Raw genomic sequence first — 19,257 nt, 5'->3', positions numbered from 1 at the left:
AGACGGTAGTGGGTGTGCCTCCATAAACAGATCTCGTTCATCTAAAACTACTAATGTAAATATTCAAACTTTTTCTCATGGTTAGTGAGAATTATAGTGCTTGTTTTAATAGTTCCGAAAACTCAATTACTTGTCATTATTATATGTTGAGTGTTATTAATATTATAATTAAATAGATGATTCAAACCAAATATTAAGAAGTGCAGCTCAAGCTTACTACTCAAACAAAATGAATTATGAAATGAATCCAGAATGAATCTTTCAGTCTGCTCTGCAGTGTTTGCTGTTTTGGAACTCCTTGAAAAATTAAAACAGTTTGCGTGGCTGGGTCTCACACAGAACCTTGTCTCTCAAGAGGAATCCTCTAAACCCACCAAATTACCAAGGCACAACTCATGACCCACCATCTAGGCTTCAGTTCTGCCTCTTCCTCTCTCCTGCTTTCCAAATTTAACAGAAACACTCCTGCACACTTTTCTCAGACAACACTCCTGATATGATGGATATTGGTACGAAATGTCTTTTCCCACAATGAATCTTTCATTCTGCAGTAGTGTGTATGCGTTTTTCAGAGACACCTTGACAGATTAAACTGTCTGCTGGTCCGAAGCTTGAGCCCAGAATGTTGCCTTTCATGAGCATTGCTCATACTGACTGAGCAAGTTAGGCATGACTAACAATCTGACAACACAGTTTCAGTTCTGCCAGTACCTCTGGTCTACATTCCAAACTTCCAGAAGCTCTTGCACGTGTCTTCTCTGCAATCTCCATGTAGTCTAGCAAGGCATTGTGATCTCACCCGTCCTTCCTAATTCCATCTATTGTCCACATTAGTCTTTTATGAAGATTTGAGAAGACTGAAGATTACAGTAAACTTTCTAGTTTACTTAGCACTTCATGTAGAGTTGGCTCCAGTTCTTCTTGTCTTAGTGTCTGATTCTTGAAGCTGAAAATGTCACATTTCAGGTCCTCATGTTTGGAGTGATCTAAATAACTTTGAAGATTGTTGTTACAAAATTTTTGTTTTTACATTAATATATTTTCTCACATTTTAGTATATCATACAGTCTTTTGATTTTTCACATTAATAAAGCCGAAATTACATTGTTCACACAAAATACAAAAATACGTCTGATCACATCAGAGGCATGCTTACAACTCTCGCAATCTGCGTAAATAACCATATTCCAAAGGGGTTACAATTTTCCTTAACAAATGAATTTCTACTAGTCTTTTTTACATTATTACTTTCGATTATTATTTCATGAATGAATCCAGAAATAAACAAAGTAACCAGTACAGTATTGTATAATTAATAATAGAAATTTTAAGTGTGCCAGTTGTTCATAATTTCAAATGTTTCTAAAAAAATAATTTTAACTGTACATTCAGAGTTAATACTTATTGATTGTAACATCGAGACAAAACATTTTACAAACTAATTCATTTTCATAAATTTTAGCCTGAAATATGACATACTGTGTATACAATTATATGAAAGTTTTCAGAAAACCAAATGAGATAAATGATCTGTCCAAAATTCAAAAAATAATACTGGTATCGACAACTACTGTTGAGGAAAAGTAATGCTAGAGGAGCATGTCCTGTTACAGTGTCCAAGTGAGCTCCTGTAAAGTATGGGAAGTAGGAGAAAGGTACTGGCAGAAATTAAGCTCTGAGGGTAGTACACGAATCGTGTCTGCCTAGTTCGGACAATAAGGACAGGCTTGGTTTCAGGTACGAGTCCTGGTCCAGAACACAGTTTTAATCTGTCAGGAAGTTTCTATACTGTCAGCACCTATTTATGTAAAACGTGGTATATACTGGTACAAATTAAGCATAAATTAATAATGAAATACCTGTCACATATTTTTCCGAAATAAGGTATCATACCCGAAAATAATGTGCCCACAATCTATGAAGGATGGAAGTTCATATTTCTGAACATCTCTTTCATAATGGTGGGAAACCTTACACTGTTTTTTAGCTTCTAGTGGCTGGTGATGAGATTCAAATGAATACATGAGTAGATGCATTTCTGTTAACTTGTTTGGAAAAAGAATATATATACAACAGATAAATGTCCAACATAAAACTCATTGTCAGACTAGAACTTAAGCAATTATAGGCCTGTATGTATGATTTTTGTCACACTTTTGATGTATTAATACTATCTCTAGTATGAAAAAAGAAGACAAATCAGGATTACAATCTTTTCGTATGTTATTATAGACAGACAGGGCAGGAAGGAAATATTGCACAGATGTAGGCTTTATAACAAACTAGAAAATTAAAAGTATTAAAGATGCTGAAGGAATCTCAGACACAATAGGTAGACTGTTTTAAAAATAAACAAAACATAATCCATGGGAATCATTCATGCCTTTGTACCAACATTTTAACAGTTCGAAAAAGAGGCAAAAAATCACTACGATGAGTTATAAAAATTTATAAATAACAGAAAATTCCACTACAAGATAGTAACAGGAGATTTCTTTGCTAAAATAGGACAAAAACTTAAGAATGATACATCAGTGGGAGTCTTTGGATATGGTACTAGAAATGACAAACTATATGTTAGTATAATTTGCTGAGAGAAAAAACTTGTTTACCTCAAACACATTCTTTCAGAAGAAAACAATTAGAAAATTGAACAGTGGAAAATCTTGTATAGAATAATTGTAGGAAAGAGAAGGAGTGCTACTCATTACACAAACAAGGCATTGAGTGGCAGCAGGCCACACATATTTTCGTGTATTTTCTTTGTCCTGCCTGCACCACACACATTTTCTCGCACCTCACAACTAACAGCCCCATATTCCCTTATTCAAGTATGCACCTTACTGACCTCATCCAACCCATTTACATCTTCTGCCTCCTCGCCCCACCCATATCTACCCATTGACATGCACTCCACTTGGTTATCCTCTTTTTATTTTTATTTTCACTTTGATCTCGTCCTGCTTCTTCATTAATATTATTTCAGTTACATCTTGTTTCTCCCTGTACTTCATCTAGTTTCATCTTTTTGTAATATTTCCATGCATATGTGTGCATTTTTTATTCTCTGTTAAGGATCCTTGCTCCTTCCTTCTGCATCAATACATAAAAGTTACCATATCCCTAGCAAGAACCCAGTTCCACATACTGTTCCTGCATTTTCGTGTACTCATGGAACGCCGTCCCCCTCCCCTCAATATGGCCTGGACATCAAATTACCCGTATCTGGCTGCAATCTGTTCGTCCACAGTAAACTATATCTCTTCAAATTCTGGTAGTGCATATCCATCACACCATCACAAAGCTCCTGCAAAACCATATAAATCAAATGTGTGTTCCCTTACATTTCCTCTGCTCCATCCATAAAATCCTCCACCGAAACCCTTGCTCCCCCTCCCCAGGAACTAGAGCAACATGCACAATGACACCTTAAAAAACTGTCCGACCTATTTATCTATTACTGCTGGCTTGGTCTACCACTATCCACCACCACTTCGAGAGCCTCCTTAAAACCTCCTCCCCCTCCCCATCACCTCATAGCTGCAAAACTCTGTCTTACAGACATACTACATTTACCACATCCTCAGGAGTCCCTCTTGCCACCCTGCAGAACCAAGAGCCTAAACAAACCTGTAACACAGCATGAACCTGTTCTCCAAAAGCCTCGGTCCTCTAGAAAAGGTTGGGCCTTATTGCTCAGAGAAGTCTGTGACTGTGACTGTGACTCTGTGTGTGTGTGTGTGTGTGTGTGTGTGTGTGTGTGTGTGTGTGTTTCTCGTACATTTGACATAGGAAATGGTCCAATCCAACATGATGAAACTCACCCTGAAATTTTTCACACAGGAAGAATACAGCAAAAGAAATGCACTGTTAAAATTTTAGCTGCTAAGACATACTGCAAGTATTTTTTTTTAGTGCTGAAGTTACTCATTTGTGTTACATGAAGAACTGCTTACAACTGTGATTTGTATTACCCTTCTTGCCTAGCATGTGATTCGGCCAATAAGCAGACACAGCTGTGACAAGATTATGTTACGCCATATAGCACAAAGTACACACATGTGAATGTTAAACATTGAAACCATACCGAAAATGTTTCAAATCATTAATTTATTGAATAACATGTAGTTCGTATCAGCAAACATTTGCAGATGTAGTTGTTCCACAAGTGACTAAAAGAGGAAAGAAAATCAAGACAGTGTATAATGCTACATTACCGAGAACTTCCATCAATTGGGACTTTAATTTGTTAACATTAAATATCTTATAACATTTCCTGTAGCACAGTCTTTATAGTAATGTTTGAATAATGTATATTTTAATAACAATGAAACAGTTCCTGTTTATTTCCTGTAGTCATCACAAAAATGCGAAGTGTCTGTTGAATGGCAAAAATGTAAGTTTTCCTCATGCCAGGCACACCTGATAAAAGAAAAATTAATGCATTCACGCAACTAACAGTAATTGCCTAGTTTTATTTACACACCACTGGAATGGAGAAAGAAATGGTTGTTGTTCTGCACATTATGCTGCATACAAGGCAAAAGTGAACAAATTTGCTAAATGTGATGCAAACTGTCAGTACAGAAACGACTGAAATTTAGCAATACTGTTCTGCTTGTAAACCTGAAATGACAAAACTCTATTATAAATTATGTTGTTCGACAATTTTCTGACAAGTGGTTAATGCTGTCAAAAAGTGTTTTTATCGAGAGGGTGAATCCCATTCTTAGTTCCTGGTGGAATCAGAGCTATATTAACAGTCTTTTTGTAATGCCCCTAATTACAGAGGTATCATTATGTCTAGGCCAAGAGTCAAACAAAACAATGAACTTTTTTCTGCACATGATAAGAAGACGTTTTGGATGTAACAAGGTAAATTATTCTCTTGCAGTTTTCAGATTTTGTTATGTTAATTACTAGTTTTTCCCAAGTAAACAGTTCTTTTTTTATTTTTTGGTCTTAATTTGCCTTCAAGTTTCTGACTACAGATACCAAGCTGTGGAAATGGTAACCCACTGATGCTTATCGTTAGCAATGTTGTATAAGAATGTGTCATAGCATTCATCAACTGCACGAGAGGCTCTGTCTTTTCTTCACTTTAAATGGTAAAGTGCAGTTTGCATGCAGTTCTTGCATGAAACCCGACTGATTGGCTTTACACACAGCATTTTAGGGACTAGCAAGAAGCTAGTCAGCTATAACAGCAGTTTGTACACTTTCATTCTCTATGGTATTACCTATTAATGACATCTCCTCTACCCATTTAGTTGAGGGAACTCGTAATTTCGGGACCTCCTTTCCTTTATAATTTTCTGCATCTGTTTAAACAGGTCAAAGAAGCCGGAAAATCAGTAACAAATATCTCACTTGCAGTTCAGCGTGCCTAGTCTCATTGATCTCCCTGGGTATTCATGCACTTACTCTCAAGAGCAGTGCTGAACACTTCATACTTCTTCAAGTTTCATTTTTGCATATATTTTGTACTTTTTGTAAACCTTTCTTCCATTTATACATTTCATGTGCAGATTTACAAGACAAAACTGGCTTTGCGCACTGTTTATGCTGGTGTGATTTCTCCCTCCTTCGTATAACCCAAAAAATATACAGTCTTTTCGTTGTCACTGGAAACTATTATTGTATATGTATGTACTCTATTTTTTTCTGGACTTTAATTAGCTCAACACTCTTTGTCGAAACACAGTTCACAAAATTGTCAGAATTATTTCCTATTTCTTCTAATGTTTCCATCATTTCTGATGATGTGTCAACATCATTCAAGTGAATGTCCAAGAAATTAACTAATAAACGACACTTATGTAGGTCTTCAGGAGAAGTAGGTGACTTGACTGCATATTTCACCTTTGCAAGATTGAAAACATTAATTGGATTCCACATTACTGTAAAACTCTGGAACCTGCACAAAGACAGTTGCTATTAGCAAATATATTCGAAGACATCACAAACAAAATTAATTCATTTTTACCTCCATTGTTAACATTTAGTGATACTGAAAAGGCAATTGCTAATTATTAAGAGTATTAAATGAGTTGCAAATTCGAGCGAATAGTAATTTAGAACAGTTGTGTCGGAGAAACTGCCAATGGAAACTGGAATTCACTTTACAAATTATGATCATATTGTGTCATGTTATCTATTTGCTGATCAGCCATTGACCAAGGATACTTGCCCGCTTTGTTGCGTATGCACTGTCTGCTACAGCTATGGGCTGTACATTTCTCTAGCTGTCTAGCATGCTATGAATTTGGCAATTTTCAACAGTTCTAAAAAAATCGTTCCAGTCTATCTTAGCAGCTACATTTTTGACATTGTGTTTCTTTCAGTGTATTCTTTCTGTATAAAAAACTTCAGGACAGATTTTGACATGTCGGATTGAACTCAACAGTTTGTTAGTCTGATAGCTGATAATATCTTCAATGTGCGTGCCTACCACTCAGTGCCTCCTGTACATGGTGAATAGCAATCTATCCATTTTGATTAAAGAGCTATATTTTTATGGACCAAATAGGACTAAAAGTGAAACTAACTATGTTTTATCAAACAATTTGAAAGTTATACAGAATAAGATGTTGGTCTTAAATCACTAAGAATTTAAAGTGATCATAGACTGGTATGATGCAATTTAAAAATACATGCAAAGCCAGAAAGTAAGAGTAATGTGGCAGGAAATAAAAAAATGCAGAGAATGATAATTTTATATGAGTAGGGAGGTCTACTTGATAGAAACAAGCAGTAAGTTCAGGATTTGGAAAAATAAATGATACACAGACATAAATGAGAGGAAGTAATTATTCAACACTGGCCCTTAAACTAACAGAAAAAGATACTGCAAGTATGAAGACAACAAAAGAAAAGAAAATTTCAGATAGAATGGAGAAACTATTAAGGAGAGGACAGTAGCTATGAGTAAATGATGATAAGAACATAACAGAATGTACTCAACTGAACGAAACTATTTGGAAATGTGTCTGAAGGGATGGGAGAATCTACTGTGGAAATTTAATAGTGACTCAAACAAAGAGGAAATTAAGGAGGCATTCAAAGATTTTTTAAAACTGTTTATTTAATTCAAGGAGTAAATTGCAAAAACAACAAAAATAAAGACTTTCTGGAAGCAATGTGAGATGTAGTGTATAAAGTCATTTGGGATTGTGACAAATCTGGTCAACTATCAGATGTAGTTCCTTGGTGGCAGTGATCACAGCAGAAAATTGGATGTAAATGTGGGTGGGTACAGCACTATTTACATCCAATAATGTGGTGTACACAGATACATTTGGTTTCACTGGATTTACTTCTATAAATATCAAACCCTCCTCACTGAAATAGTTATGGCCTGTCCATGTCTTAATTACATAGTTAAATCTCCTTTACCAGTCATGCACATCCTTTCTAATTAATGATAATATGTTATACGAATATAGATAGTAACAATGAAAAAAATCCATGTTTGACAAAATTATTTAATTAGATAGATAAAAAATCTACTCACCAAGTGGCAGCAGAACACACACATAAAGAAGGTTGTAATTACCCAAGCTTCTGTGAGACAGTGGCTCCTTCAGGCAGAAGGGTTGAAGGGGTGAAGGTAAAGAACTGGAGAGATCTACAAAAAGGGGTAGATTTTGGGAAAGTCACCCAGAACCACAGGTCAGGAGAGACTTACTTAATGTAATGAGAAAGAAAGAAAGACTGATTATTAGGGACTGCATCAAACAAGATTTGAAAACCTGAGAGCTTAACGGTGGATGACTGGGTGATTTGCAAGACAGAGATTACTGCTTAAACATCATGCAAGAGTTAATAAGATTGAAAAACTAAGGGCATTGTACATAACAGAGGTGGGAGGAGAGCAGTGAAAAATAGGTGAGTAAGACAATGAAAGATGTAGAAAACTAAAATGGAGTGAAGAAAAGAGTAGCTACTGTGAAGAAATGCTGAGACAGAAGAAATTAACGTAAATTAAGGGCGGGTGGGTGGTGAGAACTAAGGACGTGTTGTAGCGCTAGTTCCCACTTGCAGAGATGTGAGAAAGTAATGTCGGGGGGAAGACTCGATATGGGGCATGTACTGATACAGGCACAGAGGCCATGATTGTCATGTTGTAGAGCGTGCTCTGCAACAGGATATCGCGTGTTGCCAGTATACACCCTCTTCCTATGCCCATTCATTCTAATTGAAAGTTTGATGGTAGTCATGCTGATCTAAAAGACTGAACAGTGCATAACAGCTGTGACTTGTCGTTCCACATATGCATTTCCCTTCGATAGCAAATATTTTTCCAGTTACAGGGCTGTGGTAGGTAGTGGTAGCAGGGTGCATAGGGCAAGTCTTGCGTCAGGGACGGTCACAGAGGTAGGAGCCATAGAGTAGGAAGATGGGTGCAGAAGCAAAAAAATGGTTCAAATGGCTCTGAGCACTATGCGACTTAACTTCTGAGGTCGTCAGTCGCCTAGAACTTAGAACTAATTAAACCTAACTAACCTAAGGACATCACACACATCCATGCCCGAGGCAGGATTCGAACCTGCGACCGTAGCGGTCGCCCGGTCCCAGACTGTAGCACCTAGAACCGCACGGCCACTCCGGCCGGCATGCAGAAGCAGCTTAGGGACTGACAAGAATACTCCAGAGATTAGGAGGGTGACGAAAAGCTATTCTAGGTGAGATGGGCCAAATTTCAGATAGAATGTATTTAATTTTCAGGAAGTCGTGGCCCTGTCGAAGTAGCTGATTAATACATTCCAATCCAGGATAATACTGAGTCACCAGTGGTGTGCTCTAAAGTTGTTTTTTGGAGGGATCAGCAGCACCAGGATTGAATGTGAAGGCCTGGGAAATCTGCTTTTGAACTAAGCTGGTAGGGTAATTACATGCAGTGAAGGCTGATGTGAGATTGGTGGTGTATTGCTCTAAAGAGTCTGCATTTGAACAAATACGTACTCGAGTGCCAAGGCTGTATGGGAGGGAACGTTTGACATGGGAAAGATGGCAACTGTCAAAATGTGAATACTGTTGTTTGTTGGCAGGTTTAATGTGGACAGAAGTGTGTAGTTGGCCTTTGATGAGGTCAAGGTCAACATCAAGGAAAGTGGCATAGGATTCGGAATAGGACTATATGAAATTTAATTGTTGGTGTTGTGGTCTTCAGTCCTGAGACTGATTTGATGCAGCTCTCCATGCTACTCTATCCTGTGCAAGCTTCTTCATCTTCCAGTACCTACTGCAGCCTACATCCTTCTGAATCTGCTTAGTGTATTCATCTCTTAGTCTCCCTCTATGATTTTTACCCTCCACGCTGCCCTCCAGTACTAAATTGGTGATCCCTTGATGCCTCAGAACATGTCCTACCAACCGATCCCTTCTTCTGGTCAAGTTGTGCCACAAACTCCTCTTCTCCCCAATTCTATACAATACCTTCTCATTAATTATGTGATCTACCCATCTAATCTTCAGCATTCTTCTATTCTCTTCCTGTCCAAACTATTTATCGTCCATGTTTCACTTCCATATATATCTACACTCCATACAAATACTTTCAGAAACGGCTTCCTGGCACTTAAATCTATACTCGATGTTAACAAATTTCTCTTCTTCGGAAACGCTTTCCTTTCCATTGCCAGTCTACATTTTATATCTTCTCTACTTCGACCATCATCAGTTATTTTTCTCCCCAAATAGCAAAACTCATTTACTACTTTAAGTGTCTCATTTCCTAATCTAATTCCCTCAGCATCGCCCGATTTAATTCGACTACATTCCATTATCCTTGTTTTGCTTTTGTTGATGTTCATCTTATACCCTCCTTTCAAGACACTGTCCATTCCGTTCAACTGCTCTTCCAAGTCCTTTGCTGTCTCTGACAGAATTACAATGTCATCGGCGAACCTCAAAGTTTTTATTTCTTCTCCATGGATTTTAATACCTACTCCGAACTTTTCTTTTGTTTCCTTTACTGCTTGCTCAAAATACAGATTGAATAGCATTGGGGAGAGGCTACAACCCTGTCTCACTCCCTTCCCAACCACTGCTTCCCTTTCATGTCCCTCGACTCTTATGTCATCGGCGAACCTCAAAGTTTTTATTTCTTCTCCATGGATTTTAATACCTACTCCGAACTTTTCTTTTGTTTCCTTTACTGCTTGCTCAAAATACAGATTGAATAGCATTGGGGAGAGGCTACAACCCTGTCTCACTCCCTTCCCAACCACTGCTTCCCTTTCATGTCCCTCGACTCTTATAAACTGCCACCTGCTTTCTGTACAAATTGTAAATAGCTTTTCGCTCCCTGTATTTTACCCCTGCCACCTTCAGAATTTGAAAGAGAGTATTCCAGTCAACATTGTCAAAAGCTTTCTCTAAGTCTACAAATGCTAGAAACATAGGTTTGCCTTTCCTTAATCTTTCTTTAATTTGATTAGGAGAAGGTATTCAGAGATTCCAGGAATTTTAACAGGTCATCCTCACTATGAGTTCATATGGTAAAGATGTCATCAATGTATCCAAACCAAACTGGAGGCTGAAGACTTAAGGTTCCCAGGAAAGCTCTTTCCAAATTACCCATGAAAAGGTTGGTATAGGAAGGAGCTATCCCGGTTCCCATGGCTGTACATCTGATCTGTTTGTATGTCTGTCCCTCAAAGGTGAAGTAGTTGTTGGTAAGTATAAAGTTTATTAAGGTGAATAGGAAGGATGTCTTCAAACAAATGTTGATTGGGTAGGTGTAACAGTCACTGTGCAGTATAGCCTAATCAGCCATCAGCACTCAGGTGAACAATACGTACGGCACTTTCAAAATCAGTAATAATTGTTAATTGTACTACTTCACTGTTTGTTTTCTTATTCACAACAATACATCACTGCCCCATCACATTATTATGGTTCCGATTGACATGGATTCCATTCTTGAAATCTCAGAACAGACAGACCTAAAAATGACTTCAGGCCCAGTGCTTAAATAGCTTTGCAAAAATGGCTACTAAAATTTCACATTGCTAAATACATCATTTCAACAATGTATAATTAGATCTTTACATCTCAGATTAATTGAATAGTACAGAAAAATTGGTTTTTGTCTGAAATTTATTTACAATAAGAGTTTTGACTGAAATAAGTCTTCTTGATGATGAAACTGCAAAAATAGCTAAATAGTGTCATGCATAAAAGTTTTACTTACCCAGAAATTAATTAAGTGCTGATGTTCCTACCATGTTTTGGAAATTAGCTACATGAATAGTTTAAGGGCTTCTATAAGTTACTTTCCTAACTTTATCAGTAATATGGTAATTACATGTGCTTACATATCAACAAAGTGACTGGAATAGGAAATAATTACTGTTAGTTAATTGAACTGAGCTTTAGCAAAACTAGTTATTTGAAATGGCTCAAATTAATTAGCAAATTTTTCTGACTAATGTAATTTATCAAAGTTGGGTCTGGTCTTATACTCGGAATTTCAGAATGACAGTTTTATATTATAGCACATCTCTAACAGTAATGATAATTAAGAAAAAATGACTTAAGGAGGCAAATAACAAAACAAAATGAGAAGGGGTGTGAGAAAGGAAAAGCTTTAGGAGCTATTTGTTTTTCAAAAGAAATGTATAAAACTGTGGGAAAAGGAATACACAATTAACTTGCAAAATTGTTTACATAATGGCTGCAGAAGAAGACAATTCCTCAAAACTGTAGAATGTAGTAAGTGTCGTACTTTGCAAGTCATAAAAAAAAAAAATAATAATAAATAAAAATAAATAAATATTCAGAATCAAACAATGGCAAATCCAATATGGAATATTACAATATTATAAAAAGGATACTTGCTAGTCACCCTATAGCGGAGATGCTGTGTCACAGAGAGGCACAACAAAAAGACTGTCTCAAAATGAGCTTTTGGCAACAAGGTCTTTGTTGAAAATAGGCGCTCACACACACACACACACACACACACACACACACACACACACACACACACACGACCACAGTCTCCGTCAGCTGATGCCAGACTATGAACAGCAGCGCGTGATGGGAGAGGCAACAGGATAGGGATAAAGAGGAGGCTGTGGTGGGGAGGGGGAGAGATAGCATGGTAGGAGTGGGGGACAGCAAAGTGCTGCTAGTGGGAGTGTGCAGGGACGAGGTGGAGAGAGGGTAGGGCAGCTAGGTGCAGTCAGGAGGGTTACGGGAACATAGGATATGTTGCAGAGAGAGTTCGTACCTGCACAATTCAGAATAGCTGGTGTTGATGGGAAGAATCCAGATGGCATAGGCTGTGAAGCAATCATTGAAATGAACGTTGTGTTGGGTGACATGCTCAGCAACAGGGTGGTCCAGTTGTTTCTTAACCACAGTTCGTCAGTGTCCATTCATGCAGAAAGACAGCTTGTTGGTTGTCATGCTCACGTAGAATGCAGCTCAGTAGATCACATGACTGGTTTCTCAGGTAGCTCTGCCTCTGGTGGGATAGGCGATGTTTGTGACATAACTGGAGTATGTGATGATGGCAGGATGTATGGGGCAGGTCTTGCATCTAGGTCTCTTACAGAGATATGAACAAGGAGTTGGGAGCAGCGGTTATGTGGGAATGGATGAGGATATTGTGTACTTTCGGTGGGTGGTAGACTACGACTATGAGAGGGATGGAAAGGATAGTACGTAAGACATTTCTCATTTCAGGGCACGATGAGAGGTAGTTAAAACTCTGGCGGAGAATGTACTTCAGTTGCCGTGTCCTGGCTTGTTCTGAGTCACAAGGGGAATGCTCCTCTGTGGCCTGACAGTGGAACTTTGGGTCGCGGTAGATGACTGGAAAGATGAGGCACAAAATATCTGTTTTTGTACAAGGTTGGGTAAGTCCGTGAAGACCTTAGTGAGACTGTTGCTATATTTGAAGAGAGCATTTGGGATATTAGTGTAAAGGGAGGTGGCATCAATAGTGACAAGCAGGGCACTGTGTGGTAAAGAAGCAGAAACTGTGGAGAGTCATTGGAGGAAATGGGTGGTATCTTTTAAATAGGAGGGCAAGTTGCGGGTAATACGCTAAAGGTGTTGGCCTGTGAAGCAGAGATTCTCTCAATGGGGGCATAGTAATCAGCCACAATGGGGCACCCTGAGTGGTTTTGTTTATGGACATTAGGAAGCATGTCAAAGGCAGGAGCACGGGGAGTGGTAGCGGTGAGGAGAGAGGTGGACTCCAGGGAGAGGTTCTGGGATGGCTTTAAGGATTTGAGGAGAGACTGGAAATCCTGCTGGATTTATGGAATAGACTCATTGTGTTAGGGTTTGTATGGTTTGTAGGTGGATGAATCTGACTGCTTGAGGAGTCCGTATGCTAGGTAATCCTGGCAGAGTCCTTCTGCCAGGTAATCCTTGTGGTTCAAAACAATGGGGCGTCCAGGGTGGTTCAGTTTATGAACTTTACAGCTCTGTCAGCCTCATTTCCATAATGAATGAGATATTTTCTACAGTTATTACTAGCTACATACAAAAAACATTGGATTTCAATCAAGCGATGAAAAGTGCTGGGTTTAGAAGGGGATTTACCATTTGTTGGTCCTGAATAAAATTAAAGAAAGGGGCAATGAGTATATATGCTTCTTACTGGATTCATAGATTTTCCAATAAAATCTTTGATAAGAGCCCTTCAGAAGGAAAGCATTGCCCCAGATTATGTATAATGGCAGTCAGATGAAAACGAGACAAATGGAGAAAAAGTAAGTAAAGTGTTTATTATTTCAAAAGTAATCACCACAGCTGTTAACACATTTATGCCACTGCGAGACAAGATGGCCAGTGCCTTCATGCAAAAATGTTTGCAGTTGCCTATGGTGCCATGGTTATACCCAGACGTACATCAATGGCTATGAATGTTTTTCTTCTGTTGCCACCATGGAAACATGGAGCCCAGAAGAAAGGCATTTGAGGCTGTCAGTTTGCTTCAAATGAAAAGATGTATGCCTGGGTACAATTGTGGTTCCATAGGCAGCCGCAAGCATTTTTCCATGAAGGCACTGACCTTTTTGTCTCACAGTGGCATAAATGTATTAACAATTATGGCGATTACTTTTGAAGTAGTAAACAGTTTCCTTACTTTTTTTCATCTGTCTCGTGTTCATTTGACTGCCCCTAACAGTATATTGTGAAGAACCTGTATGGGGGGGGGGGGGGGGGTGTTCAAAAGAAAATGTACAAAATGACGCTGTGAGTATAATTGAAGTGTTCATTCAAAAGTAATCAGAAGAGGCCTGAGCACAACTGTTCCTCTGTTTCACAAACCAAGGAGTTCTCTGTTTCCGACATGTCTCTGCTGTAGAATGGATGCTCAAGCTGCTCCCAGTTTTACTTGGTCAGTTTACTTTGTGTGATCTTGGAGATGTGGGTGCACATAATTGTGTAGCAGAATCACTCCCTCCATTGGCAACCCACGCCATTTGCTCTTGGTGAACTTGTGTAGGCTACAGAGTGTCTCACATTACATGTCACTTGCTAAGGGCACAGCTTTCAGTTTTGTAGGGGGAGGTGACGACACTAAATTTGCATTCCTAGATGTCTCACTATGTAATCCCAAAGTGGCATATTCAAATTTCATCATGTTAAGTTGTTGTGAAATATTGTACCTTACCATTTGAACCCACCTTACACGTCAGTGCTACAGCTCCCATTAGACTTCATAAGGATAAGGTGAAGTTCAGAAGATGAGTCAGGCTAGGAGAATCTATGTCATCAAAACAACTTTCAGCAACTCTGGATAAAATTCTCAAACCCTTAAACTCAATAAAACAAGATGGAACCAACTTTTCTTTTTGTTGATGGCATTGTACAGTTTGCTTCTTGTACAAATGAACTTCAGTAACAACTGGAAAATTTAATAGAACAAATATTAAAGTAGGCCAGAAAATCTGTTAAAATAAGACCGAAATAATTCTTTACCAACATATTAGAAAGAAAATAGTGTAAATTCACAGTGAAGTCATGAATTAGTTGATCAGTTTTTGTACGTATTGCAGTTAAAAGATGATTAATGTATGGACAATAAAATAAACATAACAGAGTCCAAAAAATGACCTGCAGTGCTTTTGGTAAATGATATAGAGTTTTCAAAACTAAGCTTCTGGTGTGTGTGATACAGAAAGCTAACAATCAGTGTGTATTATCATTTTCCACTATAGGTAGTGAAGCAGCAAATTTAAGTGTAAAATGTGAGCTGAAGATTGTTCAGTAAGTCAGTGAAATATGGACAAATGGTGATCCTAAAACAGGTATCATCATTTTGTGACTGTGTTTTAAAGGAAGCTGTTCAGATATGAGTGGCTGACTACATGATCAATGGGGACAGTGACTTCACTCTCGCTAAAGTGTGGGACTCAGCACTTGGCCAGCTGAAGTTACAACATTGTCCAGTAATTATTTCCGCAACTGAAGAAGGTGGAAGAGACACTGAAAGATAAGAGTTCATGCCCAGCATTTGTCAATTGTGTTCCCCACCACTCTATCAACTGTAGTGTGCTGCTGTATAGTGGAGGGGAGGGGTGGTGAGTGATAAGAGTAAAAAGGAGACATTCTGCAGATATCTCATGAAGATGACAGCATGGTAAGCTGTCGAATTATCGTATTTTGTAAACGACAGTACCTGGTTGGACACCTGAGTGCAGCACAAACTGTTACTATTGTAATGAAAATGTAATGTAGGTGGACAGGAGAGAGTGTCAGGTAAATGGATGATAGATGGACAATGTAAATTCTTTGTTAGATTTGAAGAGGTAAGAAATGGTTGAGAAAATGACCTAATGGAAAGTGGCAAGATAGAATTACATATAATACATGGTTGGACAAGTGTGGAGGAGGCCTATCTAATTGTAGATTTCAAATGTCTTATGAGTTTTCTCTTTATTTTAACTTGGCATACCTGATAGCCCTGAAAAAGCAATCCCTGTCTAAATATACTACTACTACTACTACTACTACTACTACTACTAATTCTTGTTGTTGTTGTTGTTGTTGTTGTTGTAACATATTCCTCAGTGCTTCCGCCTAAAGATATTCTTTATCAAAAATTTATTGACTGTTAATTTTCAGAAACACAGTATCTGTTAAATGTAGGGGCAGCATACTTCGTCTGTTTGTATATGAATTAATTGTTCATTGTTAGAACCTATTTAAGTATGTCTCATATATTTCTTCATAGGCTGAATTAAGTGAGAAGCGGAAAGCACTTTCTCACTTGCTTGTAAAACTGATGGGCCAGCAAGAAGAGCGGCGTAAACAACTTCTCCGAACCTTGAATGAAATGGAGCGTCGAAGGCCATCAGACAAAGAGGTATAGTGCAAAGTAGCCAATACCAAAAAATCTTATTTTGTTCAACAAGTAGTTACTTTGATATGACATATGACAATATGTTTCTTGAGAACCTGCAACTGAAAAGTTGTCAAGTCTAGTATTATAATTTCCCTTCTGAAAGACGAAATGGTTGATTTGGCTGCACAGGGCTTTTAAACTTTTCTTCACCATAATGTAGGACTCTTCATACCTTACAAAAGCACACAGCAGGAAAAATAATGTGTTTAAAGCTATTAGTAGTGATTGTTTACATCTAAGGAAAAAACAGTAGATCTCTAATTATCACGGGTAAAGGAATACATGTCTGTTGTCTTTATAATATGTACGTAATATGAGTATGGCTTTGAAATAATGTCTTCTTTTGTAATTTCTTAAATTTCAGTCGAAAACTAATGTAGTATAAGACTTTAGGGAAATGAAGTACAAAATTAAATAACAACTCCATACTCTTACAGTTAAGAAGAAATATTTAAATTGATTCCATGTTCTGTGAATCATAATTATGAACTCTTGCAATGATATTGAACAAGTCAGTTTTTATAATTGTTGTACATCCTCTCAGAGGAAAAGGTGACAATATGCTGTCCATTTACACAATTTCATATCTGTTTTGCCCTTTTTTTTTTTCAAGTAGAATTCGTTGTCGAGCTGATATGAGTTCTGTTTGTATTTGAAATTAATTTTGTTAGCCATTAAATTCTGTACTCACTTAAGTAGGTGGCCAAAGATTTTTATGGCTCATTACCTTACTCCTTTCTCTGATACACTAAGTGTGAATGATGGATAGTGTAGATCATTCCTCTTTAAGCTGTTATGTTTATGAAAGTTGTTGTTCCTTACAAAATGTAATTGCCTGTTGACCACTGGCCTTGCCACAATGGTAACATTGGTTCCTGTGAGATCACTGATGTTAAGCACTGTTGGGCTTGGCTAGAACTTGGTTAGGTGACTGTCCTGTCTACTGAGCACTGTTGGCAAGCGGCATGCACTCAGCCCTTGTGAGGCAAATTGAGGAGCTACTTGATTGAAAAGTAGCGGCTCGAAGCAACGGGCGGGAGACAAATGTGCTGACCTCACGCCCCTTCATACCCGCGTCCAGTGATGCCTATAGGCTGAGGATGACACAGCAGTCAGTCAGTGTTGTTGGGTTTTTCAAGAACTGTTCAGGCATAGTTTTAATTGGTTGTTGACGAAACTTCATAAGGTAGTAAATTTACTATGAGATTGTTGTCAGTGTGCCCAAGTAATAATTGTCTGCAAGAGGTTCCAGAATGTCCATGACATGCCGCTGTGCCATGAGACTTCTTTCAGTCCCTACCACCTGTGACCTGAAGACATACCCAGTGGCTCCCCACACCATGAAACAATGCTGTGCCACTCCAAAACATTAGAAGAATGGGACCTCTCCCAGGTTGCAGCCATACTCACCAGTGATGATCATCCAGGTTAATGCTGTACCACGATTTAATGCTGAATAAACTGGAACTCTATTCAACCTTGAGGACTAGTGTACCTCCCCTCACATTCCCATGCTGTCCAACATAGGGCCACATATCAAGATATCGCACAATTTGACCAGACAACCAAATGGACACCCACAATGAGACCCCTTTCAAACTCTGTCAGGTGCTGAAATGCTGTCTCATATGAGAATGTAGCATCTCTATGTCCTTCACAGCGATTACTCAAATGTCTGATTCTGTTCACGCCTATACACTACCAGGCTTGACAACAACACCATACGTAGTCAACACCAATCATAGTCAACACCAAACATAGTCAACACTAATGCACTCTGGTGGCTAGTCAAAATGAACACAAAATCCCACAAGAGATAGCTATTCTGCAGGGCAGTGAGCAAATACTAAGAGTGTACTGCTCCAATTTCTAGGTCTCTACATCGATAGCAGTGTTATCTGGAAACGTCATGTCCCCCCAGACCATAAAAAGTGTGGCTTCGGCTACTTTTGCCACTAAGACAGTCTCACATTAGAGACATCAGTATCACAAAGCCCACTTACTTTGGTATTTCCACTTTGGTATTTGGCTATGGAATTATCTTTTAGTTCAATTCACCCACATTAAAGAATTTTTCCCGCAGGAAAATATCCAAATCATGTGCAGAGTCTCTCTGAGAACCTTCTTTTACAGTCTTTGTAAGGAAATTTTGATACTTGCCATCACTACCCAATACGTTTATTCTGTTACGAACTTCATGATTGACAATTCTGTGCACTATGAAATCAATGAAATGTACCATAATCACACTACAAGAAAGAAGGCTGACCTCCATTTTGATTTCAGAAATCTAACCCAGGTACAGAAATCTGTAAAAATGTTTAGTTAACTGTCAAATAAACTCCAAAGATCTATGCTGCGACAGCACATTATTTATAAAATAGAACAAAGATGTGTTTACTTGATAAAACTTTTTATTTAGTAGATGGCATTTTTAAGAGAAATGTGCACTATTTTATGCATATATTTTGACTGTGTTGTTTGTTGTGTATTGTTGTACATGCACTAATCCTTGCACTAAGCTTACTTTAATTTATTTTTTCTCTTTTTGCTTTTTTGGTTCTAGATTTATGTTTTTATTTTATTTTCAACTGCTTTTGTAAATTAACCATTCTTTCACTGAAATCCCTTGTTACATATTCTGTTTAATTTATATTTATTTATGTTTTTATTCATTCCACATTCTAGCACCTCACACACATAAAAGTATCAACATGATACCTGTATCCAACTAGACCGTGCCTATTAAAGCACTCTGATACTCATATCAACCTTCAGTTTGAGGATGCCTTTACTTTTCTTACATACAGACAGCATGATCTTGTAAAAGTTTTCTGTGCATGCAGCCCTGTAGCAGTGTGAATCAGTTACATAATCACCCA

At 38.1% G+C, this 19,257-nt stretch overlaps 1 protein-coding gene across 1 annotated transcript in view; it reads left to right on the top strand.

Annotated features, from left to right (window-relative positions):
* LOC126481941 (E3 ubiquitin-protein ligase LRSAM1-like) overlaps positions 1 to 19,257 on the top strand; it is a 191,316-nt gene that overhangs the window by 156,946 nt on the left and 15,113 nt on the right. Inside the window, exon 12 of the mRNA XM_050105900.1 lies at positions 16,205 to 16,336. Within this exon, the coding sequence (XP_049961857.1) occupies positions 16,205 to 16,336 (132 nt within the window). The remainder of the gene's footprint in view (positions 1 to 16,204; positions 16,337 to 19,257) is intronic.

The sequence above is a fragment of the Schistocerca serialis genome, chromosome 5 (assembly GCF_023864345.2).
Source record: "Schistocerca serialis cubense isolate TAMUIC-IGC-003099 chromosome 5, iqSchSeri2.2, whole genome shotgun sequence".
Taxonomy (NCBI): domain Eukaryota; kingdom Metazoa; phylum Arthropoda; class Insecta; order Orthoptera; family Acrididae; genus Schistocerca; species Schistocerca serialis.
This window is presented reverse-complemented; position numbering and strand designations above follow the sequence as displayed.